We start from the raw sequence: 27,344 nt of genomic DNA, 5'->3' as shown, positions 1-27,344 counted from the left end.
CTCTTGTGTCACCCCCTCATCCTCATAGACTGTAAGCGCTTGTCACTCCCTCATCCTCATAGACTGTAAGCTCTTGCAAACAGGACCCTCACACCTATTGTTCCATATGACTGTTTGTTCTGTATAATGTAATATTATATCTGTCTCCTATTATTTGTAAAGCGCTACAGAATTTGATGGAGCTATATCGATAAAGATTATTATTATATTATTTTGTAAGCATATCCTATAGGTTTTATAGGTAAAATCAGACACAGCTTTTAGTGTCCCTGTAGGATCTGTAGAGTTATTTGTAGAGGCCATATAGATTGTTTGCTGTCTACTATAATGCAGCCATAGATGTGAGAGCTCCAGGACTTAAAGAAACCAGAAAATACTGAGCTTTGTAGGGACAAGTTAGTGGTCCATTAAAAAGGGAATCACTTATAGTTACTCTGCAACCTACTACTAAATTAGCCTTACAGTACTCCAAAATTTGGCCCAAGTTCACCGCCTACGTCATGTCAATAGACTTTTCACGTGTGTATTGATGCTCATGTATTGATTTTCTGCATCGCACCACAATTTATACACAGAAAACAAAAGCATCATACACTTTACCTTTCCAAATCACATTAACGTTACAGTATCACGCCGCACGTATTCTGCAACATGTGCAGTTCCCCTTATACTTTACCCTACACCTCGCTGTTCATACTTGTGGCTGCTGGTGGACTCTCTTTCACTCATCTAGGACCACCCGCTGACTTTAGACGTCAGTGGGCGCAGGGCCCGTGGAGGCACCCGGAGACCCTAGGGAGAAGCGAAATACGGTTCGTTACCGCTTCTCCCTTCTCCACTCCTCACAGCATCGCGTTGAAGGTGTGTGCAGAGCCTGCACTGCCGCCAGCTCCATATACTCGGTATTCACATGACCGCCGGGTCTTAAGGGGTTAAACAGAGCTGCTGGGTCTAATTTGACCCAGTCCAGCTCTGATCAGAATCCCCAGTGACAGGTGGTCATTTCCACTGTGAAGCCGGCGGCACATGTGGCGTTTTGAACTCGTTTTTGGGCCGTTTTTTTAGCAGTCTGTTAAAAAACGCATGTGTTTTTCGAAAAAAAAGAAACGCATCCGTTTTTGACCAGTTTTAGCCATTACGTGAATTAAAACGGGTCAAAAACTGATGCGTTTTCTAACGGACTGCTTAAAAACGGCCCAAAAACGGGTTCAAAATGCCACGTGTGCTGCCGGCCTAACTGAGGCTCTTATAGCTGCCTCAGTTACAGGAGAAAACTAGCAAAAGAAAAAAAATAAAGTAAAATAAAATTTTTAAAAAATTATAAATTTTAAAGTAAAAACACTCATTCACAAAAAAAATTAATAAATATTCATAAAAATATATTATATATTTCCCCATATAATCTTTTTTAAAAATCCTGTACTGTAAGTTACAAAAAAAAACTTTTTTCCACTTCTAACCCCAAATAAAAATAAAAATGAAAAAATATTTTTAAACTTTTATTACCCTTTTAACTAGCTCTATGTGCCCCGAAAAAAACACCGCAAAAAATGTTAAGGTAGCATGCAAAAAAACCCCGGGCACTTATGAAAATTCGCTAAAAATGCCCGGTCAATAGATCCTTTTCAGATCGAGTCATCTGATTGCTTGTTCATAATAATACTCTGCAATACTGATGTATTTCAGAGTATTAGCAGTGTCAGCTTAGGCACATGCTTAGGCCACGGTCACACATACCGCTAGGCGTCCGTTCATAACGCGACGCTAGCGCACAGGGGGAGGTCCTCGGCCCGAACGCACATGCATTTCCAGAGAAACGCATGCAATCGGCTTATCAATCGCATGCTTTTCCCTGGAAACCCATGTGCGTTCTGGCTGAGGACCTACCCCTGTGCGCTAGCGTCGCGTTATGAACGGATGCCTAGCGGTACGTGTGACCGCGGCCATAGTCTGACACTGTGCCACAGACGCCATCTTTCAGCAATGCCTACAGAACCCCAGGGCTGCCATAACAACGATCGGTGACCCCCGAAAACAGCGCAGGAGGCCGATCATGGGGGAAAGATCCCCCAAAGGCAGGTTAAACGCCAGGGTCGCACTGACCGCAGCATTTAACGGGTTGTTACACCGGGGTGTCGGCTATTAGTTACAGCCTGCACCCCATGTATCCCGACGCTGGTTCGGCTCAGATCTTGACCTGAACTGGCATCAGCTATGCGTCCAATATATCGGACGCAGAGAGCTAAGGGGTTAAAAGACATCTATCACCAGATCAAGGATTGTAAACCAAGAACACTGACATACTGGTGTGCACCCCCTCTGGGAGAATCTGCTGCTCTTTTAGGTTTTCGTGCCCTTGTTTTTAAGAAAAAAAGGACTTTACGGTTATGCAAATGAGCCTGAGGGGCTCCATTATTTTCTATGGAATCTGCAGCCCCTCAGGCTCATTTGCATAATTTTAAAAGCCTTTAAAAAAAAAAAAAAAACATGCCATAAGAAGCTAAAGGGAGAGCAGATCCTGCCAGAGGAGGCGCACACTAGTATGTCAGTGTTCTTGGTTTACAATCCTTGATCTTGTGATAGATGTCCTTTAAATACTTACCTAGATGTGAGTCCCATGAGAGTAGTTGGGTCAGTATTCTAGCTGTACATACAGCACTTCCAGGGTGTAATGCCCCTTCACTTTACGGCACATGCAGGCGCAGAGACCGAGGTAAGTACTTTTTTTTTTTTTTTAACCAGAATGCGTAAAAATCATAGATGGTGATTTGGGACACGAATAAAGACTTGTCGGTGGTTTAGTGTACTAAATTGTGCTGACAGGTTCCCTTTAATGGAATATGCAATGAATGGACAATAGAGTGACCCCGCCTGATCCTATCCCAGGCAGTTCTGTTCTCTCCGGTCCGGTCCAGTCACTTGTACACTTGGATGAGTCACCTCTGTTTCCCCTCAGGACCCGGATGTATAATACGTCACACATCCAGGCCATGGCCGTGTCTGTGATAACAGTAGAGAATGTATAATACACGGGTGTAGTATTATAGCGGGCGTGCACCTGCCCTAGCTGTGCCCTCAGCTGCCCAACACTACTACCCGGGCCGGGCACGAGCTGCCGGGGGCGTCTGTGTAGCCAAATCTACAAGGAAGAGGGAGGAGGAGGAGGAGGAAGAAGGAGGAGGAGGAGAGGCTGATGTAATACTGGGAGCACGCTGCTGCCTCACTATACAGCGACCTTGTGTGTCAGGAGGGAGCACCCACTGCCCACACTGTGCCCGGCACCCAGGAGGTGAGTACCCAGCCCCTACATGATACAATGTATCTCCTGGTACTGGACCTGCTGCTGCTGGGGGTATACACAATGTATAGGATATAATATGACTTCACACCTTGTACTGGACCTGCTGCTGCTGGGGGTATAGACAATGTATAGGATATTATATACAACTTCACACATTATACTGGACCTGCTGGGGGTATAGACAATGTATAGGATATATAAAGGATATAATATGACTTCACACCTTGTACTGGACCTGCTAGGACTGCATATAAAATATATTATATTATAACTATAAATAATATAAAACTTCTTCCCATGTCCTGGTAGTGAATAGACCGTATATAGGACGTATAGAGGATTTATTCTATCACTTCATACTATATACAATGACTTCAGTGTGAATGCAGAGCGGATACTATGTATTTCCCGGCATGGAAGGCGCCGGTGATACATTGTATACATTACACATGTGTAGTATATATGTATATCTCCCCCTCTACATAGTGAAGCCGAGTGTCTCCGGAGCACATGGCGGCTGATAATGCAGCACATGGCCGCCGCTTGTACAGTCACACAGTGAGGGTAGTGTAGGGTGAGTATTTGGGAGGACAGGACGGGGTGTATATATATACATGGAGGTGCCGTGCTGCTGCTTCCCGCACATTACCGCCTGAATGATGCAATATTTATAGATGGAGGCTGCAGCCCGCCCATTGCCTCCTATGGGCATCGTCCATGATGTGACGGGCTGTGCCCCTGTCCCTCCAGGGTGACATGTGCCCGTGTCTATGCCCTGTGCTGGAGGGGCGCTATACCGCCGGGTGTATATATACAGTGATTATAGACATTATAGACACTTCCTGTGCTGTCATCTGCCGCTCCTCCTCCTCCTCCATATACATTTCCGTGTATGGTGTATGGAGAGCGCGTTGTAACATGTGACAGAGAAGTAACAGCTCCACATAATGGAATAGACACATCCTCAGCCAGAGACTCTATTATATACTACTGTGTGTATGTATACTATCTTATATACTACTGTGTGTATGTATACTATCTTATTTACTGCTGTGTGTATGTATAATCTCTTATATACTGCTGTGTGTATGTATACTCTCTTATATACTGCTGTGTGTATGTATACTATCATATATACTGCTGTGTGTATGTATACCATCTTATATACTGCTGTGTGTATGTATACTCTCTTATATACTGCTGTATGTATGTATACTATCTTATATACTGCTGTGTGTATGTATACTATCTTATATACTACTGTGTGTATGTATACTATCATATATACTGCTGTGTGTATGTATACTATCTTATATACTGCTGTGTGTATGTATACTATCTTATATACTACTGTGTGTATGTATACTATCTTATTTACTGCTGTGTGTATGTATAATCTCTTATATACTGCTGTGTGTATGTATACTATCATATATACTGCTGTGTGTATGTATACTATCATATATACTGCTGTGTGTATGTATACCATCTTATATACTGCTGTGTGTATGTATACTATCATATATACTGCTGTGTGTATGTATACTATCTTATATACTGCTGTGTGTATGTATACTCTCTTATATACTGCTGTATGTATGTATACTCTCTTATATACTGCTGTGTGCATGTATACCATCTTATATACTGCTGCGTGCATGTGTACTCTCTTATATACTGCTGTGTGCATGTGTACTCTCTTATATACTGCTGTGTGTATGTGTACTATCTTATATACTGCTGTGTGTATGTATACTCTCTTATATACTGCTGTGTGTATGTATACTATCTTATATACTGCTGTGTGTATGTATACTCTCTTATATACTGCTGTGTGTATGTATACTCTCTTATATACTGCTGTGTGTATGTGTATACTCTCTTGTATACTGCTGTGTGTATGTATACTCTCTTATATACTGCTGTATGTATGTATACTCTCTTATATACTGCTGTGTGCATGTATACCATCTTATATACTGCTGTGTGCATGTGTACTCTCTTATATACTGCTGTGTGTATGTATACTCTCTTATATACTGCTGTGTGTATGTATACTCTCTTATATACTGCTGTGTGTATGTATACTCTCTTATATACTGCTGTGTGTATGTATACCCTCTTATATACTGCTGTGTGTATGTGTATACTCTCTTGTATACTGCTGTGTGTATGTGTATACTCTCTTGTATACTGCTGTGTGTATGTGTATACTCTCTTGTATACTGCTGTGTGTATGTGTATACTCTCTTGTATACTGCTGTGTGTATGTGTATACTCTCTTATGAAGTTTAATAAAATCCGTAGCTTGTTATATTTTATAATACTAAACGTCCCCCAAACTAACACCTGTTGCAGAGCTGTAAGGAACCTGATAAGAAACCTCGGCCTTGACAAATCTGGCGAATCAGAAATGTGTTCTGTAGAAATGAGGATATAATTGGGGATGTGATAAGGACCTGTATTTTTTTTTTCTCTCACCATGAAGGCACACACCATGCAATGCCAAGCACAGCTACTATATGATGGATGGCGTTTTGCTTAGTATCTTTTCAGGTAGCTGATCTGTAAGGGTTGCTGGTTTTGGACCTTTTCTGATCTGATATTGACCACAATATCCTTTAAAGGGGTTGTCCGAGAGATCTGGAAAAAAAACTAAAGGAGGCCGGGAGCGGGCTGCTTAAAAAAATAAAGTCCTACTTGCCTTCCGGTGCCCTCCGGTATCCCGCGCTGCTGTCACTCTGGTCCGGGCGCCATGTAAACAAACATGGCCGCTGGAACAGCGCAGGACTCAGCGCCGGGCACGCCTATCCGTCCCTATACACAGCATTGTGTATGGGGGCCGGAAGGTTGTCGGGCCGGCCGGAAGCTGAGTCCTGCGCTGCTCCGGTGGCCATGTTTGTTTACATGGCGCCCGGACCAGAGTGACAGCAGCGCGGGATACCGGAGGGCACCGGAAGGTAAGTAGGACTTTATTTTTTTAAGCAGACCTCTCCCGGCCACCTTTAGTTTTTTTTTTCCAGAACTCGGACAACCCCTTTAAAGGAAACCTACCACTTCCCATGGTGGGTATAAGCTGCAAATGCCATGCACCAGCGCAGGGTGAGCTGGTGCCGGCGCTTATTTTCGTTATGTTATTAAATAGATGTAAAGCATTTAAACACTTTATTAATCTTTATATACAAGTAGCTTCACCGCACCGTGGACAGCGCTCGTGCACTTTATGCACCTGAATAGGAAGTGGTCGCTTGCATGGTGCGCCGAGCGCTGATCACGGTGCGGTGAAGCTACTTGTATATGAAGATTACTAAAGCGTTTAAATGCTTTACATCTATTTAATAACATAACGAAAATAAGCGCCGGCACCAGCTCACCCTGCGCTGGTGCACGGCATTTGCAGCTTATTACCACCATCGGAAGTGGTAGGTTTCCTTTAATCTGTATTCAGTTAAATAGGACTGAGCTGCGATACAAGACTCCACCTATGGACAAAAGTATAGCTGTTTAAAGGGTTATTCCAAGCAGATAGAAATAGGACTTGTCCCAGATCTGTCTCAGCTGTGCGGGGGTATCCCTGAGTCGATGTGCTCCCCTGTTCATGCCGGTCATACTTACCAGGTCATGCTGACCTATACTCACTGCCAGACATACCTAATGCTATCTTTTAGCTCTCCTACCAGCAGGCTTGATATTTGTACAGTAAAGGGTAACATCTAGTTGTATGTGTGATCTGAATCTGGTGATAAGATCCTGCTTCTCCGGTTGGCACATGGGAGGGAAGTGGTTGTATCTCCTCTTATCAGTAGATGGATTGTGATGAAAAATACAATGCCATGGGATGCCTGTGCCGCCCTGTTATGTAATTGTAACACGCTGAATTATGAAATACATTGATCTCCATATTCTAATATCCTGACACCAGGGAAGTTTTGTGTTGTCCTGTCAGCTGCTGAGAGACACAAGTGTTTCCTCTTCATGTAACGTCTATTGTAAGCAGAACACATGACAACTATGTTACTACACCATAGAAGACGTCCGAGGTCACCCGAGTAGTACTACTATGTTGTGTAAATGTGATGCTATGTTTTGGCCTTCGCCTTGGAGATTTGTTGTCTATAAACAGAAGGCTTGTGGGTAATGGAGGGATTTCAGTCTAGCTGGGACTTTTACCTGATGATTGATTTAACTTCCTACTTTATTTATTTGGTTAAAACATTTTAACATTAAAACATGTAAAGTCTTTCTTACAAATAATCCACCACTTTGAGCTTTAAGGCTACATGCCCACACACGTGTGCTCGCCGTACCGTAGCACGGCAGGCACACATCGGTGGCGGGGAGAGAAGGAGGGGGTGAGCGCCTCTCTACATAGAGGAACATGGTGCACGGCGCCGTATGCCGAGAAAAGATAGGACATGTCCTATCTTTTCACGGCTACGGAAGGGTACGGTGCCGCATGTGTGCTGCACCGTACCACTCCATAAGGTGTCGTCGTATATACATCCCCCAACGGCTGTGTGAATGAGCCCTAACACTGTTTGCCTGTGAAAGAAAATTCGGAAATTTCAACCCCCTAGTGATGTTTACACAATTAAAAATAATTTTTAACTCCTTACTTTGTAATGTTACTCAGTTTTATTGCTGTTTTAGCTCCTATCACTCCAGAGTGTGGGCGGAGACTCTCTAAGCAGACACTTTATGATCCCTCTAGTTCTGTGAGCTGACAGTGCGGTTAGATTATCAGGTTACAGGTTTATATACACTTTCAGATAGATGACACCGATCAGAAATGAGAGCTGATGATGGGCAACACTCACATTCTGTTTCAAAAAAATCTTTAGTTTTGTACCAACATGACAGATACACAAATGGCAGGGTTTTAAGGTAACTGACCGTTTTACGCGTATAGTGCTTTATTAGACCGGATGTCACTAGGGGACTTGCGCTAGGGATCCCTAATACAATATATTGCAGTACTTTTGTATTCCAATGTATTGTATCTGTCAGAGTTTTAATGACAGTTTGCTTGTTAGACCCAGTCTTGGACATGGTAGACATGGACGTCTTTATCTGACCTCAGGCTGCCATGTAACTCCACGATGGCGTTGCCATGTTCCCTTGCAGAGGGCTTATCACTTTGTGCTGCAGATTTCTGTGCCCATGCTATTTGTCACTATAGGGCTTGTAGATATTAATGTGCTTACAGGTCTAAACATTCCACTCTATTGTAACTAATTCCTCTGAGAACTGAAACCTTATTTCTGCAGACTATTCGTGTCTTTGGATCCCCACTTTAGGAAATTCTTGCAGCAAAAGGTGTCGGCATGGGGTCTCTCGTTGACTACTCAGACCCATAATTGAAGGTTACCTTTGGCTACTATCTACAGTTCATAGATATATATATTAGTAACTACATAGGCAAATTGAATTCCTGACTGTATATATTGTAGACATCCAATATTCTGCTGTTTGTGAGCTCATGTTCAGTATATCCAATGTGTTTGGCGCCTTGGTGGTGTTTGCTTTGTTGATCTGCGTTGTGAACTGTGTAGCAGGGTTTGTACTGTAAGAATGCAGCTACCCGCAGAGCATTGTACATCCCGAGCCAGGGAATACCTCTCTGTTGACTCACGCTAGTAACCACATAATGTATACAAATAAAATAGGCTACCAACTAAAAGCTTAACTGTGTTTTATGAGTTACACCATTCTCCTTCATTTGTGAACCAAAGTTAAAGGGGTTGGCCACTTTACCTTTTTTGCAATTTGTGTGTAAGTGTTGGGGGCAGGATATTAGGTAATTTACCAATATACATCTATTAATAATTCTGTACTGTTTTCTTTATATGTAAAGTGATAAGCCTTCTGCAGTTGTCTTAAAGGACATCTACCACCAGGATGTAGATTGTAGACCAAGCAAACTTACATGCTGCTGTGTGCCCCCTCTGGCAGGATCCATCTCCATTTAGCTTTTGACGCCCTTAGGCTTTAAAAATATGCAATTGAGTCAGAGGGGCTCCGTCCTTGATAGCTGTTAATTGAGGCTGGAGCCCCTCTGGCTTATTTGCATAATTATTCAAGTCCTTTTAAAAAAAAAAAAATGCAAAGGCATAAGGAACTAAAAGAAGAGCAGATCCTGCATGAGAGGGCACGTACCAATATGTCAGTGTGCTTGGTTTACAATTCTTCATCCTGGTGGTAGATGTCCTTAAAGGACCCAGGTTTCATAGCAGATACCAAAGTGCTGTGCTCAGCAGAGACTCATTTACTATTGAATGCGGAAAGTATAGCAAGAACTGATGCCTGTTCTCTCAATTTCTGGGTATCTGTTATCGGTGTGGGTCCCAGCAGTGAAACTCTCACCAATCAGCTTGTTATTCCCTACTCTGATAGGGATAACTTGAGAACTTGCTATTACCCCTGTATTGGACATCTACCACCAGGATCAAGTATTATAAACCAAGAACACTGACAAACTGTTGTGTGCCCCCTCTTGCTTTTTATACCCTTGTTTCTCCAAAAACAGACTTATAAAATTAAGCAAATGAGTTTGAGGGGCTTCGACCTCCGTAGTTGTTAATTGAGGCTGGAGTCTCATTTGCATAATTATTGCAGTCCTTTTTTTGTATAAATACAAGGGCATAAGGAACTAAAAGAAGAGCAGATCCTGCATAAGGGGGCAGACAGCAGTATATCAGTGTGCTTGGTTTACGATCCTTCATCCTGGTGGTAATGTCCTTAAAGGCCCTGTTTCAGTAGCTGAAGGTAAGCTGTTGCCTTCTGCAATGATTTTCCCTCACCATCCCCTTTAATGAATGTTATCTAGCGATTCTAAACATAGTTAGTGGTGTGTACTATTATCTGGGATGCGCCCATGCCAGCCAGATCCAGAGCCAGTGTTTATGCCTCTATCACAGAAGATAAAGCAGTTTTCTCCGCTGCACATAAGGGTTTTATTTTTAGGTTTACCTATACCAAATCCAAATTCATGATAAATGTCTCCTTGAGTGATCAGTAACATAAATGATCCCTAGTCCATGTAAATGGGAGGCATCTTTCAGATCCTTAAATATTATCCTATCCATCATTGTTTAGGTAGAAGGAATATAGTGCTACATGACAGATGTGAAAAAATTCTGCATAATCAATGACAAATTTGCTGTTCTTACTGGAGCCATTCTGTTCTGATATATGACCTCTTAAATGTTCTTGGATCTGACACCCAGCTGGAAATATTGTTCCACCATATGGTTTCCTATTGGCCCATAGTGTTGTATACAGTATGTGCTTATGGACTGATAGCTGCTGTGAGGGTGAGTAGCACAATACTTGGCTGGTGAGTGAATGCTTTCCTTGTTTCCTGGGCGCTGTCCTAACAGTGAACTATAACAGATGAAATAATTCGGCACGTTGCATCATCTATCTGCAGTTTGCCACTTGTCAACATGTAACTCAGCAAATCCCAGCAACGCTGAATAGTAATGAGTAACATTAGTCCAGTTATGTCACTTTCACACATCAGGTTACAGGGCTGGATGTGACTAGGGATACGAGCAGGGAACGTGCAGTAATACAGCCACCGTATTGCTGCAGATTGGGTGACCTCTTGTTTGTGGACTGTTGTGGTCGTCAAACTTCTGATTTCAAAGCTGAACTATAGCTTGTGACATTATGGAGGCAACGTATGCAGGTAGTAGTAGAGATACACACCAAGTGTATATGTGTGTGTGTGTATGTGTGTATATATATATATATGTTTCGTCAATTCTGATGTCGTGTAGTCTTACCTGTCATAGCTGAGGAATGTTTGTTCTGTCCCTGGCGTGGGCTCAGCCTGTGTCATCCAGGAGGAATTCCTGAACCTATGACACCACTGCCATGGAACTCATTGCCACTATTTCCTGGAAAAACTCTGAATGGGAAGTAGCTGTTGTGAGCTACTTTGGTTACATATAAAAATAATAAAAATAATAAAAAAAAAAACTACGATGGAAAAAAAATAATAAACTATGAAAAAAATATATTTTTTTTTCAATTAAAATGGTACAGCTTAATTTTTTAATGTAGTTCTATTTTATATAATGACTGAAATTAAAAAAAAAATTGACGTAAAGGCCAAACATAGGATGTGTAAATAATGTAGCTGTATGTACTCACATCCTTATGAAGGATTGATAGTGAATTCTAATGACTACATTTAACTCTGCAGGCGACATATACATTTCCATAATGTATAGAGAACTGTAATGGATGTTTTAGTGTTGGCGCCCAGGTTTCATTTGGCGGCGACATTCAGGGTAATGAATGTGATGGCGGCTGTGGCGTATGACTTATTAAGCGTATAATCTGCTAATGGGACCAGTTGTTTCCATGTAGCTGTTTACATAGTATGGATACTCTGCCATGGGATAAATATAGATGACAGTCAGAGCAGGTTAATCTGGCATTAGTGTCACTCGTACATGTGACGTTGGCTCTGATAACACAGACATGGTGTAAGCTGAATTGCGGCAATGAGCAGGTTGGCGAGATGTCTGCAACGTTCATGTATACTCCATGTATAGCTCATATAATGTGAATTATAATGACTTCACACTGCATAGTTGATTTCTATAGTTGATAACCAATGAATGCTTCAATAATGGCATACTGGGCTTTGAGCTTGTAGGGCTGCAATGAGGATCAATGCTCTTGGGCTGGAGAGGTGCCTCAGTGTTGAAATAATGCAATCTTTATACTGAGCTATTTAACTTATGTTAGCTATGTCTGTAGCCCTAGGGCTAAAACAGATGGATGTGGTCGGCTCGGGAATCGCTGATCTGAAAGGTGGACCACAGTGCTTACAATGGGATACCAGGAGTTTGTTTCTTCCCCAAAAAAGAGCAGCACGGTACTTTTATCCTTACAACGGGGAAGGAGAGACACCTTGTATCCTATATCACCATTAGTGATAGCATTGGTCCGTAAAAGCCCTCCACTGCAACTCTGGGATTCACAGTTGTCTGTTTTAGCCCTAAGTTTATAACCTCCATCCTTTTTTCCTAATCTGCTTTTCCCTCTGCGATTTCTCTTAAATTCCTTCTTGCTAGCAGGACAGACAGATGAGTCACTGAAGTGTCGATTACACAGAATCTCTATGGGGGAAGAGGTGGAACAGTAGCATCTCATAATGGATTGAAAACTACACACATGAACAAAAACTTCACTGATACACATGCATCCAGAAATGAAGACTGATGGTTGGATAATGAATAGAAACGGTGTTAATCCTGGACTACTTATTCCTAGACAATTTCATGAAAGCCTAGGTAAGCTTTTGTAGGTAGATCCAGTGGCAGGGTCCTGTATTAAAAGGAAACCTACCAGTTCAAATGGTAGGGATAAGCTGTAAATTTCGCTAGTGTTATTAACCGCTGTATCACGGTTTTAACACTTTTTAAAGTTTATAGCTGTAGCTGCTTCAGCGCTGCGAGCGACGTTTCCGGCACTTCCTATGTAGGCGCAGCAGCTACAGCTATAAACTTTAAAAAGTGTTAAAACCGCGATACAGCGGTTAATAACATAACGAAAGTAAGCTCCAGCACCAGCTCACCCTGAGCTGGTGCTCGGTATTTACAGCTTACCCATACCATTTGAACTGGTAGGTTTCCTTTAAGACTGCCCAATACTTTTTTTTAAATTAAAACTTTTAGTCCCCCAGATATATGTAAAAAGTTTATTTTATAAATATGCTAACTTTCTTTGGGGGCCTGGGGTGTGGAACAGCCGCATTCTACGGCTACTCCCAGTAGCCTCTTTCGATACCTCCTACAGCAGCGATGGCAAACCTTTTAGAGACCGAGTGCCCAAACTACAACAAAGACCCGCTTATTTATCGCAGAGTGCCAACACAGGAATGTAATTTGTTATGTATACTCCCTTCTCTGTCACAGTTTTCATTTATACCAGCACCTGGGGACAACAATAAAGCAGAAAATAGTCCCATGTACAGCTGTCACTTTAAAATAGCTCTGTGCACAGCAAGTCCTGGGCTGTCTGGGACTGCAGGAAGATACCTAGAGTCCTCTCTGGTGATGGCCTGGGTGCCCACAGAAAGGGCTCTGAGTGCCACCTCTGGCACCAGTGTCATAGGTTAGCCATCACTGTCCTACAGGCAGTCTTAAGCTATCTCTGAAGCTGGAGTTCTGTGCAATAGCTTGGGCTTCAGAGATGAGGTCAAATAGCTGTAGTAGCTTCTCCACCCCTCAGTAGCCTCCAAAGAAAATGTGCATATTTGCATAATTTTTTTATATGTCTCTGTGGGACTTAATAAAAAAAAGTTTCAGCTTCCCATAAATACAGGAACCTGTCATCGGATCTACCTTATTCAATAGATATTGGATTTACATCTGACCGCAATACAAAAAATATATTTGGATATATGGTAATACATTTCCACACAAGACTGTAATATTATAATTCCGAACATTCACCATCATCTCTAGTTTCAGTATAAATGGACAAGATGTCTTTTGTCTTTAAAAAAAAAAAAAAAATTCTTGGAATGACCATCATGCCGCCACACGACACATTTCCAAGGTCTCTGGAGATGATTATGGGTATAAAAGACAAGAAGTGAGATTATTCCTAAGCGGCAGATCATTGTTCCTGGGATGAGTATTCCTACTTGATTTTCTATTGTTTGTTGTATTCATACTCAGAACTTACAATTGTCAGTAGTAAGGATGTATTTAAATAATATTATTATTATGTATTTAAAAATAATCTACCAGCAGTATTGACCTTCTAAAGTTGCAGACAATGTTAAGTACTATTGTCCCTGGAGATCTGTGTAATCCTACGTCTATGTGTGTCTGTGCCTCAGGACTGGCAAAAAAATGCATTAATATTCTAGGATTGTAGCTGGCTTCGAAACACTAGTGCATACGTTTGTGAAATCCCTTCAATATATTTGCTGCAAAACTTCTCCCCCCTGTTTGAATACTATAGAAGTTACTCAGGGGAGAGGAGCTGCGCTGTGTAATATGAAGAGATCTCACACACCAGTGTGCATCATGTCCAGCTACAATCCTGGAATATAAATGCTTTTTCACATTCCTTCTATGTTATGGGACAATACCTAACACCTTGTGGTATCAAAACTGCTGACATGTCTGTTAAGGAAACTTGATTTTTCATACATAGAACTTTCCATGTACCTGTGATGTAGAAGCTGCTATGGGACACATGGAGCGGAGACTCTCTATATAGTAAAATATTGTTTGTACATATTCACTTCAAGCGAGGAACAGGCTCTATGGAGGCACACAATGCACCCATTCACCATGATCTTATCATGAACAATTATGCATTTAATGTCTCCTGTTTCAACTTTTGAAAACCAATTACTGAATTCCTCCTAAATTAAACCCTGGATGGCGGCCTTCTTCCCCTAACACTCGTCCCACCCCATCTGTGGTAGATTACTCTCCATCTTTATGTCCAGTTATATGTTCTGGCAATATGGGAAGGACATATCTATTCCTTTCCATAGTTATGGTCTGTGACAAATCCAGTGTCAAAGATCATTGTTTTATATACATGGTGCAATTGCTCCCAGGCCCAGGAGCCTTATGAGTAGGGTTATAGTATAATGATACAGTAAAGTGAGAGGGTTTTGTAAAGATTTTATGCACTGAGGCCTAGCAACTTCAGACTAGGCCTCTGGCCTTTAAGAAGCAATCACAGTGAAGCTTTAATTTTCAAAGAGCTCTAGAAGAAATGAAAGCTGTGCAGTGATTGGCTGCTGTGGATAACAAAGACATCTTTGCCTTTTGTTACTTCCCTAAATCTTTACCACTTAGTTAATCTGCAAACTAAATTTTATTTTATGCTCAGGATATTATGGAGGAGACCAGTATAATCCAGTTCATACTGGATTAAATGAAGTTATCTATGTACTGGCAGCATTAGAGTTTTTAACATGGTTCATAACACAATGCAATAATCTCTTAGTAAATATAGATACCTTCTTACGTCTTCTGCAGATACAGCCCTGTTCCCTCACAAGTGTTATGCGTCGTCCCTATGTAAACATGCGCCGGTTTCCCTTGAATTTTGGGTTCTGTTGACATTAGTATGTAGATTGGATCACTGTAACTTATGTCATCGCAGGGGAAAAGTTAATGAATTGTTTAGACACTGTTGGAGCAAATCCTCCCATCTGTGCGCTGCGCGGCCTTGATCTCCATCTAATTGCTTTGTAAGCCGTAAAATTCTAGCCTGGGATGCTACAACTGGAACATATAATATTTCGCCAAAAATCTGCTAATATTTGTATCCGTGGAAAGCGGCCATTAACACAGCATGACATTATTTTTACATATCAAGAACTACTTGAAAGAAAATATTAGTTTTCTGGGTGTGCTACATGCGCCAGTGGTGGGAGGCCTGGAAAATATTTAGAGCCTTCGCCCCTTGTGTTCCCTCACCATAATAATGTCTTGCAGGCCTGGGGCTTGAGATAATAGGTCTGAGTTGACAGGTTGGATCAATTAAAAGGAAAACATTTGAAAGGGTTCCTCAGTTCTGAAGATTACTATTTGTTTTCCACCAATAATGCAATATATTTTCTTCAGGTTATTTTACCATCTGGTGCGTAAATGGTTCTCCCAATACTTCCCACCCACTGATTTTGGATAAGTTAAGGATGGTATAGTTAGAGCACGACTGTCTTAACTTTTATAAAAACTATTTAAAGGGGTTGTCCAAGACATATGAAATAACAGCTATGGGGCAGGGGGGTCTGCCTAAAAAAATAAACATGTACTTACCTACATGGTCCCTCCCAAGGTCCTGCACCGCGCTCTACCCCTGTTTGTTTACAGGGGCACGTAAGCTGCACTCAGACCAACTTCCGGCCGGCAACACACACCCGTCCCCATATCCCAGCACCTGATCCTGTGCTGGAACAGGGGACGGGAAGTCAAGGCTGGTATGTTGGCTAGCCGGAAGCTGGTTGGAGCGCAGTTTCCGTGCCCTCGTACAGAGTTTTTTTTTTATATGTCACTGACAACCCCTGGTGTCTTGGTGTGATGGGCCCTGGTAGTCTAGTCCATGTAACAAGTTCACTGATTATCCTACCTTGGACCAATTTTGGTACAGGAGCTGGACCTGCTCCAATGATATTTTAACCCATTGGTGTGGCCATTACAATTTGGCACTTTCCCCTTCATAGTTTGCAGTTACTGCTTACTTGTTGCCTAATATTTCACACCCCTGACAGGCCCCATTGTTACAAGATAATCCAATATTATTCACTTTACACATCAGTGGTTTCTGTGTCATGGCTGATTATTTTGTGTACTATATGTAATTCGGACTACTCCAGCAGCCAACACAGTTTTAGAAAATTTGTCAAAATCGTATCAAATTCTTAGTTTATTGAATACCTGGTTTTTGGACTTTAACCACAACCACTGTTGTTCCAGTTCTGTCTTTCCAAGTCCATGATTGATACCAGTGAAGCTGCGTAGTTCGGATAAACCGTTGCCAATTTAGCAGATTATGATTAGCAATATTAGATTAGTGACACGGCTTAACTTGTCGACTGCAATGAGATTTGTATCCCAGTTTACGTTCCCTGATGTCAGGTACGACACGCATTTATTGTGTTCTTGTTGAACATTGAGTGCCGCGATGGGCAGTGCCCATAACCCTTAGAGATGTGACGTGTACCCCCTACCGTGCCAATACCACGGCTTGTGGGTCAACAATGCACTTTTAGAATCTCTTGCTTTGCAGATATCGGGAGACAAGTGATCTCTCATCACATTCACAACTGCGCTGAAAGAGGAAGTGACTGGAGGAAATAGTAAGCCGAGTGTAACCTGAGTAAGGGCTATTTATGTCCTCCGTCTAACCTTCGCCTCTGCAGAGTAACAACACTATAGTCTGATATACCAGGAGACTGCTTTGGAGAAGACCACCTCTTAGCTAGACCTGGCATAGATATAAGCTATGCATTCAGCCCATGTCAACGCTCCTCTCCACCTTTTGACAAATTTTTAAGCAATTGGATCAGCGGTAAGGATATTGGGGCACATTTACTTACCCGGCCCATTCGCGATCCAGCGGCGCGTTCTCTGCACAGGATTCGGGTCCGGCTGGGATTTAAGATGGTAGTTCCTCCGCCGTCCACCAGGTGGCGCTGCAGCGCCGAAAATAATCTTAACGCCCCGGAATGCACCATCCCATAGAAGGTGAGCGCTCCCCAAGCGACACATTTTCGGTTTTTAAATGCGGCGGTTTTTCCGAATACGTCGGGTTTTCGTTCGGCCACGCCCCCCCGATTTCTGTCGCGCGCATGCCGGCCCCGATGCGCCACAATCCGATCGCGTGCGCCAAAAACCCGGGGCAATTCATGTACAAGCGGCGCAAATCGGAAATATTCGGGTAACACGTCGGGAAAACGCGAATCGGGCCCTTAGTAAATGACCCCCATTCTGTCTAGAGTTCCTTCCATCACTAGCAATAATATTTCAGTGTCTGTCTAGCCCCTCAATGGAGACCCCAGTGGAACCCAGAAATTTTGGCTTTACCAATAACTGTTTGGATCTGTAGTATGATGGACCACAAGCACCATGAGTATTGTTGCCTCCATTATAAAGTGTGAAATAAAAATCCCTGAATATTGCCGTCAGCTAGTGTTTAATATCTCTAAAACTCTGGTTGGGTCACACCTTTACTCTTGAACTGGTTCCTCAGGTAAACCATTCCTTGCGTCTTGGAATATCTCAGTCCTGACTGTTTGCCGACTTGCAATAGTTAAATGATTAATCCTTGGAGCTATATTTCTTGTTTGTTTTTATGGGCTCGACTTCTTCGGTTTTTCAGAGTTATGTTCAGGGCTATGAAAATCGTCCGCTTATTGACATCAGTATACTTTATCAAGACATAATTAACCTGTTCCTCTCCGATACTGAATATTGTAGCTGGTGATTATTTACAGACTTCTAGGAAAAAATATTCTCTCCCGTGTCTCCAAGGCCTCAAAGATAAATTGTTTCAGAACGCAAACAAAATATGTAGCTGTTGTAATGACGGGAGGCGGGTAGCCGTCCTTATCATAGATAAGTTGTTGTTTTGTACATGACTTTTTTTTCCCCTAATTTTATTTATGTTTTGCTAATTGATGTGTAGAACTGTGATTATATTTTGGACAGTGATTGTTCCTTTCTTATTGAAGCTAGTAGAACTCATCAATCAAAAAAATATTTGATCAGTTAGTCCAGTTAAAAGAATCCCCCATACTAATGAGTACAGGGTTACTCAAGACTGGGTATTTTGTTGGCTTTTTTGTTTTGTTAATGTAGAAACTAAAGCTATCCCTCTTTCCATCCGAAACGGTGCTATTTATGTTGGTAATTACAGACTTCTATGACTACAACTATACCAACCCCCCCCCCCCCCCCCTCTCCCCAAAATGTATAAAAGGAAATTCAACATGCCCCCTACTTTTTGTTGGCAGGGCTTTATACACACTAGTTGCTGTCGATTTCTATAGGTAACATTATACTGATAGGTATGGATCTGACAGGCAGGACCCAAATGATCACTAGAATGGGAGACCCATTCCCCTATCTGAATGGAGCACCAGGTTGTGGATCCTTTGTATGATACTCTAGGAGATACCGTAAGTGGCCACTTTATCCAAGTGCCTTATACTTTTTGCCGTGTATTAACAATAAATTGGTGTAACCAAGTTTGCTTCATTGAGCGTGGTGACTTATATGAAGCAGTTTTGCTCTAATCCTTTTTAACGTATTCAGTCTGTACCAAATCCAAATGGCACTCACAAATCTTCAAAAATTAAGACTTTACTCATAAATATTCATAACTATGGACTGGAGTTGTATACAAAATTTTGGGGAGGGAGGACACCAGGCCTATACCGAAGCAATGGCTGTTTCATGCTTTCTAGCATTTCATCCGGCTCCTGTATACACTTTTTGCTACACAGAGTGTATAAAATTCCATCAAGTACTTAATGGCCGGTGCCACGGTATAGGCTACCAGCATGTCCTCCCCTCCTCACATTTGTATACATCTCATGTCTACAATTATGAATATTTATGTATAAAGCCGCAAGAATTTTTGAACGTTGGTGAGTACTACAGGAGATAGACATGGGCTCTGCTATCCCTGCCAATAAAGAGACCCCATGCATGTTCTGCTGTTATGACTGGGGAATAAGACCCCCAATTCTCCTGTTCAGTTAAGGTGAGACCAATCTATTTGTCCTGTAGGTAACTTCTTGCTGTTGCTTAGCCCTCTACAAGGCTTCATTGTGAATTGTTGCTCACGTGGCACCATACTGTGTAACTGCCCTTGCTGGCTTTTTGGATATATTAGGGACGTCTATTGTACAGATCATTATATTCTTTACTCTCTTGTTTTTCAGATCAAAATGAGCTGCAACGTTATTCTCAGTTTTGGACAGCAACTTTTTCGTCGTAAGGTTGTGGGATCTGACTCCAAAGAGAGCAGATTGGCTCGATGCCTCAACACTTTTGACCTAGTAGCTCTGGGAGTGGGCAGTACTCTCGGTGCCGGGGTGTATGTCTTAGCCGGAGCTGTGGCACGAGAAAATGCTGGACCTGCTATCGTCCTCTGCTTCCTCATCGCTGCTCTTGCTTCTGTTCTTGCTGGTTTATGTTATGGAGAATTTGGCGCAAGAGTCCCAAAAACTGGTTCTGCCTACTTGTACAGCTATGTCACCGTTGGGGAATTCCTGGCTTTTATAACAGGATGGAATTTAATTTTATCCTATGTGATCGGTAAGTCAATTATAATTTCTACTATTTTTAAGTATTTATATAATAAAAAAATATATATAGAAAACCCACAAAATAGCAATAAGTGCAGCCAACAAAACTCAAGGGGGAGATTTACCAAGCTGCCTAAGAGTAAGAATGTGCTTAGTTGCCCATGGCAACCAATTACAGCTCAGCTTTAAAATATTCCTGAGCACTGGTAAAATGTAAGCTAAGCTGTAATTGGTTGCCATGGGCAACTAAGCACATTCTTACTCATTTAGACAGCTTGATAAATCTCCCCCAAAATTTTTGTTACAGACATGTTGGGTAATTTATCATTGTATGTACACCAATTTAGGCGCAAAACCACTTTGATCCTCTCCTGGTCTAGTAAAAACTTGTGTTTGTGCGACTTTTTCTGAAAAAAGTTGCTAATACACTACAGACATTAACACCTTATATGCCAGATTTATCATGCAGTCTAGGCCACAGATTAATTTAACAGAAGAGATCCTAAAATAGTCTATAAATAGTGATCAAATCCTGTCTAATGATAAGTCTCCTCATTGTGTTTCATAGGGATATTTAATCTCCACTATTTATAGGATGAATGCCACACTATTTGCTATAAATATCCAAGGTTACACATTTGGGACCCCCGATCTACGTTTACAATGGGAGGGGGGTCCTACAATGCTGTCTTGCCTAGATGTGGCAGTCAGATTTTTCTGGGATTACAGGGACAAGCCGCTTGCTTATCTACACTATACTACTATAAAAGTGAAAATATACCCTTTTGCTACCAAAATAATAGAGTTAACTTGTGCTGTGGGAGTGGAGCTCAGCCAAAGTCTCCTCAAAGTTCACTGGTTTATTACCTGGTCCTGAAATAGAATTCAGCGTTTATTCCAAGCCCTTCTGATGCCAGCCACATCTATCACAGATAATTACAAGACCTGACATATCATGAAAAATATAAAAATATACTGTGCACAGCCTACAAGGGTTTATAGTTGTATCTATACAACACATTGATCCTTACATTTGCCTCTATCAACATTGAAGCTCAAGGATATTGAATGTTAAAATTCCCTAGATTTACTACTATTATTTGTCCATTAGCTTAATGGAGAAAATTTTACAAATAAATAATGTATGGATTTTTAAATGGCATTATCTCTTTTAACATTTGCCCCTTTACCTTTTAAGGGACCTCGAGTGTGGCCCGTGCCTGGAGTGCGACTTTTGATGAACTTATTGGCAAACATATTGAGCATTTCTGTGAGCAGCATTTCGCCATGAACATGCCAGGGGTACTTGCCAAATATCCGGATCTGTTCTCCGTCATCCTTATTGTAGTCCTTACTGGTAAGATTTCTGTCACAGAAAACCCGGAGAGCTCTTGTTCTTATAATCTATGTGAAAAGCAGCTACATTGGGACAATTGCAGTTGTTGATTGAATGATATTAAGTATTTGGAATAACTGATATTCTATATTAAATCATGTAAGATGGATCACTATGGCTACCTGTTACTGCTCCCTGTGTAGCATGAAAATCTGCCAGTGTCGGGCTCCTCTGCTATCTGCTTATCTTTTACTTGGGATCGGACAATAATAGGGGTTGTACCAAGTTTGCAAGTTATCCTCTATCAATGGGACCCCTTTATTGCTAATTGTTGGAGCAGCAGGTTGGGCATATGGACTGCCACTGCATTGCAATTTTTAAGGCTCGCATTGAATTGAAAGTACAGTGCTCAGCATCCACTCCACTCCAATTTACTGTCTATGAGAGTGCCAGAGATAACTGAGTGCTGTACTCTGCAATTTCCAAAACTGCCATACTACTGAATGGAGCCTCAGGATGAGGGGATAACTTGAAAACTTGGTGTAACCCATTTAAATGGATTGTCCAGGATTTTAAAAAATCTGTGCGGCTTTCTGCAGGACACAGTGCAATCTCTATCCACAGATTATGTGGTATTACAGATGTTGTACCACAAATTACTCAGGGCCAATTGATCTTGTTCTAGAAAGCAACTACATTTTTCTAAACTTAAAAAAAGAAAATGTTTTTAATCCAACCTCTGCTGACAGGGAAGAGCTGGGAGGCCCCTATTTGGATTAGGTGGTTATCTGTTCTTGCCAACGCTAAAAGGTTAGGATGACATTCACAATCTCTTGTATAAGAGCAGCTTATTGGGTCTCAAAATGTGGTGCCAGGTTCCCTTAAATAAGTATATTGAAATGCTTTACATTAGATGGCACATTATGCATCATGTATGTCTGGTCTCTATGCAGCTCTCTTATCCATTGGAGTGAAAGAATCTGCCTTAGTCAACAAGGTGTTCACGTGCATCAACGTGCTGGTCCTGGCTTTTGTTATCGTATCTGGCTTCGTAAAAGGATCCATTAAGAACTGGCAGCTCTCAGAGAATGACATCAATGGAACCAACATTACCACATCAGACAAGTACGTTTTGGAAGCCCTCAGCTGTTTCCCTCTATATCCAATGAGCACCTTGTATGTCGTACGTGTAGCAGCTATTCACTCGGTGAAAGGGAACACCATACATAATGATGCTGGAGGTGCTGGGTGTCATATGAGTTTGTCAAGCTCTAAATGTTTGTGTAAGCTCCTTTCAATAATCTGGTGGTGCTGACATTTCACTAGGAGCCAAAGTCAATCAGTTAAGGTATAATCATAACTATTGAATGTCACAGAGGATTACCATTACCCCCCACAGGATAGACAAGTGCGATGGTCACAATTTACCAATTATTTGACTCTACATTCGGGATGTTGTAGGGGTGGTCCTAACATTTAGACCCTTACTTATAGAAAGAGTCTTTTTAGCGGCAGCTCCTGCTCCAACTACAAATGAGATGGTGAGAATGCAAAGAAAGTTGTTCTCAGTCCGAAATGTTGGACCTCTCCAATCTACATAGATTTTAACCCACTAAGCTTTCCGGTGTATTTATATTGATAATCTATCTAAACAACTATAACAGGACTATTTACATAGTCATTGGTCTCTACTTCGTGCCTCAACATACAAGAAATGCCTGCTCAGGCAGCCTCCATCCACAGTGGTGACCTGTAGTTGCCTGAGCAGGCATTTCCTGTCTATCCAGTAGGATCCATGAAGTAGAGAACAGTGGGGGAAGTGACATTTAGTGATGGATAGATCATCAGGAGTCGCGCACCAGACACCTAGGCCAGGTGCAGTGTTGCAGCCTTTTCTCAAAGCATAGCCACTGTACATTACCTTGAATGGGGCTGAGCGTGTAACTAATGTACGTCACAGGCCTAGGATGTGATCAATAATAAAATCTGGATATTGCATTAATGTATGAAATTGTGTTTTCAGTGTTACAGAGGAGCGCACATATGATTATGGATCCGGTGGATTTATGCCGTATGGTTTTGCCGGAGTTCTCTCTGGAGCTGCCACCTGTTTCTATGCCTTTGTTGGCTTTGACTGCATTGCCACCACCGGTAGGTATAGAGAATATAATGGTTGTTTTGATGTACATTTATCCTGTAAGACTCCTGGATTTGTAACCCTGTACTTTTCACTATTAGGGGAAGAAGTGAAGAACCCACAGAAGGCCATCCCTATTGGCATAGTGGCTTCTCTCCTCATCTGTTTTGTGGCATACTTTGGGGTGTCTGCAGCGCTCACACTTATGATGCCTTACTATCTTCTGGACAAAAACAGTCCATTGCCTGTGGCTTTCAATTTTGTGGGATGGTCTGGTGCAAAATATGCTGTCGCTGTAGGATCTCTATGTGCACTGTCTACCAGGTACGTTTTTTGAGTCGCCTGTTCACCACATCTTCCCCTCTTAATCTCAGGGACGGGTGGCAGTCCTGCCCTTCAGCTTCCTACCCCTCTTAGTAGTGCATAGCACATGAAGTTAGTAGTAGGGAATAGTGATTAATTGCAACTTAGACCCATTTTTCTTGAAAGGGACTGGGACTGGGTACTATTTTAAGCTGGGCTTAAAGGGCTTCTTCAGATTTTCTGCAAAACCCTATGGGTAAAGGAAATATAAACAAAGCATACTTACCTGATTTGGTATTTGCGTCACTCTGTTACTTCTGTCTTTGGCATCGGCACCCGACTAAAAGTTCTCTTCTATGTTCTTTTTGTTTTTCTTAATTCATTTACATTTCAAAACTTTTGGCCTTCATTTTTATTTTTTTTTAACTTATTTTCCATGATCATGCTGTGTCCAATGTTTCCATCATCTGACCTATGTCATTACTTTTCTATGACAGTCTCCTGGGCTCCATGTTCCCTATGCCTCGAGTGATTTATGCCATGGCAGATGATGGGCTGCTATTTAAATTTTTAGCCAGAGTCAGTGAAAGGAGCAAAACTCCAATAATAGCCACCATTTCCTCTGGAGCAGTCGCAGGTATGTACGTGCCACCTGGATTACAATGATCTGGGCGTAACGTTGTAGTTGACTATGTAGAGAATATGGGCGGTGGGTTTAATTTTAGACCTTTACTGTGTCTGTGGTAGCGAAATGTAGACTCGGGTCTGTCTATATAAGGGATTAAACCGGGTCTGTAAACACAAAATGACTTGATGAAAATGAGACCAACCTCTGGTGTACGGCTTTCTTTGTTTCCTTGTGGTTAATGCCAGTTTGCCTTATGCCAGGTATATAGTTGATCTCATTTAATCAAGAAGCAGATGGAGGCAGCGGGGTGTGAATTACAGGAGGCTTTTTAAGGATTGGGGATCCTGGAATGTGACGAGACCAACAAGGGATATTTTTAGTATTGCCTAATGTACTCCACCTCCTATTTGGGCATCACAGGCTGGCGCGTTTCTTGGCTGAGGTCCTTTGTATATCGGTATTCATAGTCCTTTCTGATGAGTAATGTAATTGGTATGACGTAGCCAATAAATCCTTGACCCAAGACCATTTCTAGTAAAAACCAAAGCCTTTTTCAGCTGATTCACACGCAGTTATATTAAAGTATATTGATTTTCTCCATTTGTGTCTTCCAGCTTTGATGGCCTTCTTATTTGATTTAAAAGACTTGGTGGACTTGATGTCTATTGGAACGCTTCTCGCCTACTCGCTGGTGGCAGCCTGTGTGCTGGTTTTAAGGTAATGATGGATACTTACATTTCACACATGGAGTCCACATTTGGCTGGTGACTATAAATTCACGTTTCTACTTAAAAATTTACTATAAATGGCTGCACGCTTTGCCATTAAATTTGGTAACCGCCCACAACAGTGTAAGTGTGTTATCCTAGACTCCTGCTGGACCTTAAAGGTCCTGTATTAGATGACAGCATCACCCATTCATTCTGAATGTCAAGGGTTACTCTATCAGTGTTTGCTACCCTAGGGGCGGCCAAACATCTGCCTTCATACACTATCAGAACCAAGCTTCTTACGAAGAAAGAGGGTTTCCTTCTGTCTGCTTTCATTTCTGCACTCCAAAGACCATTTTGGAGTACCTTCAAAGGTCCTGGATGGCACTTGTTTACATGCGTTTATGTGGTGTATAAGGATTTCAAGGCTGGATGTTCCTCTATTTAATATCTGTACATGGCAGTATCAAACTTGGTGGGAGGTTTGGGTGGCCTTGGGGCCCCCTACAAGGCGTTTTGCAAGACTCAACCCCTTGCTTCCTGGAAGAGAGTGGTCCTGTTGTTCTAATCTTGTACTGCCCCTTTTAGATGACACGGAGCACATTGACAAGTGGATCTGGGTAGTTAATAGTTTGTCTTTTTGCTTTGACAGGTATCAGCCAGAGCAGCCCAATCTTGCCTATCAGATGGCCAGCACCAACGAGGAGGCCGATATCAATGAGTCGGTCAGTACCAGCGAATCCCAAAATGGAATATTGGGTGAAGAGAAGTTTGCTTTCCAGATGCTCCTCTTCCCCCAAAACCAAGAACCAACCAGATTATCTGGAAGCATAGTGAATATTTCTGCTGGTATTTTAGGTGAGTAATGAAATGTGGGTGATCGTAAAGGGGAGTCAAACTCCTTTTCCATAGGGGGCCCATTAGCCTTGTGGTTGCCTTAAAGTGGTCGAATGTCCTTTTATTACTGTATAAATGTATCTACTCGAGCTGTTCAGTTTATACAGCATTACCAACACAATGAGCAACCACAGGGCAACCACAAAGCCGAACGTATTGCTAAATGACCTGTGACCCTGCCAGGGCATATGTGCCCCCCCCCAAACACTAGCCAATAGTGAGTGCACCCGACAGCAGCCACCCCTTGGTAGCCACCGTGCCCCAATAGTAGCCAGAAACCTCACCCCCCTGCTGCGGTGCATGTTCCACTGTGAAAGAAAAAACTTTACTCCCCTTTCCCTGCTCCCCCAATGCAGCGGCCATCATCGTCTTTACAGCTGTGAACAACGCCTGTATGCGCCGGCTCTGAAGCTGGCAGACATGATGATGTCATCACGTCTGCTGGTTTCAGAGCTGACAAGTACAGCCGTCGTTCACAGCAGTAAAGAAGATGATGGAAGCTGCATCGGAGAAGTGGGGAAAGGTGAGTTTTGTAGTTACCCTCCCTGCTCCTATATTGAGCTTGTCGAGAGTGCAGCATAGGGGTAGGGAGTCGGGCTGAATAACACAAGGCTACGAGCCAAATTTAGCCTTGTGTTTGACATCTGTGATATAGGGCATAATGTGAACTCAATTATTTTCAGCACAGAACTTCCCGTAGGGTCGCAAGGACGGCTGTACAGGGTGTCTATAGTAGTTTGGCAGCTCAGGGCACTCGTGGCTTCAGAGCAGCATTCATTGTCACCATTTCTCTTTTCAGGTGCGGTCATCATTTCATTTTGCTGCCTCATGGTTTTTGGTCAAGACGCCTTACTTAATGGAGAAGCCTCCATTATTATTCCACTTGCACTTACATTTCTGTTATCTTTAATCTTCACGGTTATCATATGGAGACAACCAGAGAGCAAAACTAAATTGTCATTTAAGGTAAGTGCGCAAAAGTTAGACGTTGTACCAAAGGCCCTTCTAGCAAAAGTTAGATTAAGTTCACACTTCCGCTCCTTACCTCCATTAATAAAATAACATTTAAGGTATTTAAAGTATAAATTAAAAATGCCCTTGACATCGATGTCATTTTATGTCATCTAGTACGGTCAGTTTGGCAAATATCTGTTGTCCATGGGTTTTTCTCAAATGGAGGAAAATAACTGCAGCCTCCATTATTATTCTGTCCAAAAATCCCATG

At 42.1% G+C, this 27,344-nt stretch overlaps 1 protein-coding gene across 4 annotated transcripts in view; it reads left to right on the top strand.

The window, feature by feature from the left end:
- Positions 1–3,027: 3,027 nt before the first annotated feature.
- SLC7A1 (solute carrier family 7 member 1) overlaps positions 3,028–27,344 on the top strand; it is a 29,177-nt gene continuing 4,860 nt past the window's right edge. The window contains exons 1-11 of one of the 4 annotated variants that reach the window (XM_072134360.1): positions 3,028–3,289; positions 12,394–12,609; positions 19,743–20,118; positions 21,307–21,465; positions 22,398–22,569; positions 23,468–23,595; positions 23,683–23,905; positions 24,382–24,521; positions 25,127–25,229; positions 25,875–26,080; positions 26,919–27,085. In XM_072134360.1, the coding sequence (XP_071990461.1) occupies positions 19,749–20,118; positions 21,307–21,465; positions 22,398–22,569; positions 23,468–23,595; positions 23,683–23,905; positions 24,382–24,521; positions 25,127–25,229; positions 25,875–26,080; positions 26,919–27,085 (1,668 nt within the window). In that variant the 5' untranslated portion in view covers positions 3,028–3,289; positions 12,394–12,609; positions 19,743–19,748. Of the gene's footprint in view, positions 3,290–4,218; positions 4,298–12,393; positions 12,610–14,000; positions 14,020–19,742; positions 20,119–21,306; positions 21,466–22,397; positions 22,570–23,467; positions 23,596–23,682; positions 23,906–24,381; positions 24,522–25,126; positions 25,230–25,874; positions 26,081–26,918; positions 27,086–27,344 lie in introns of those variants that run through there. The other 3 variants (XM_072134359.1, XM_072134361.1, XM_072134362.1) reach the window with 3 other exon arrangements.

The sequence above is a fragment of the Engystomops pustulosus genome, chromosome 2 (genome assembly GCF_040894005.1).
Source record: "Engystomops pustulosus chromosome 2, aEngPut4.maternal, whole genome shotgun sequence".
Lineage (NCBI taxonomy): Eukaryota > Metazoa > Chordata > Amphibia > Anura > Leptodactylidae > Engystomops > Engystomops pustulosus.
This window is presented reverse-complemented; position numbering and strand designations above follow the sequence as displayed.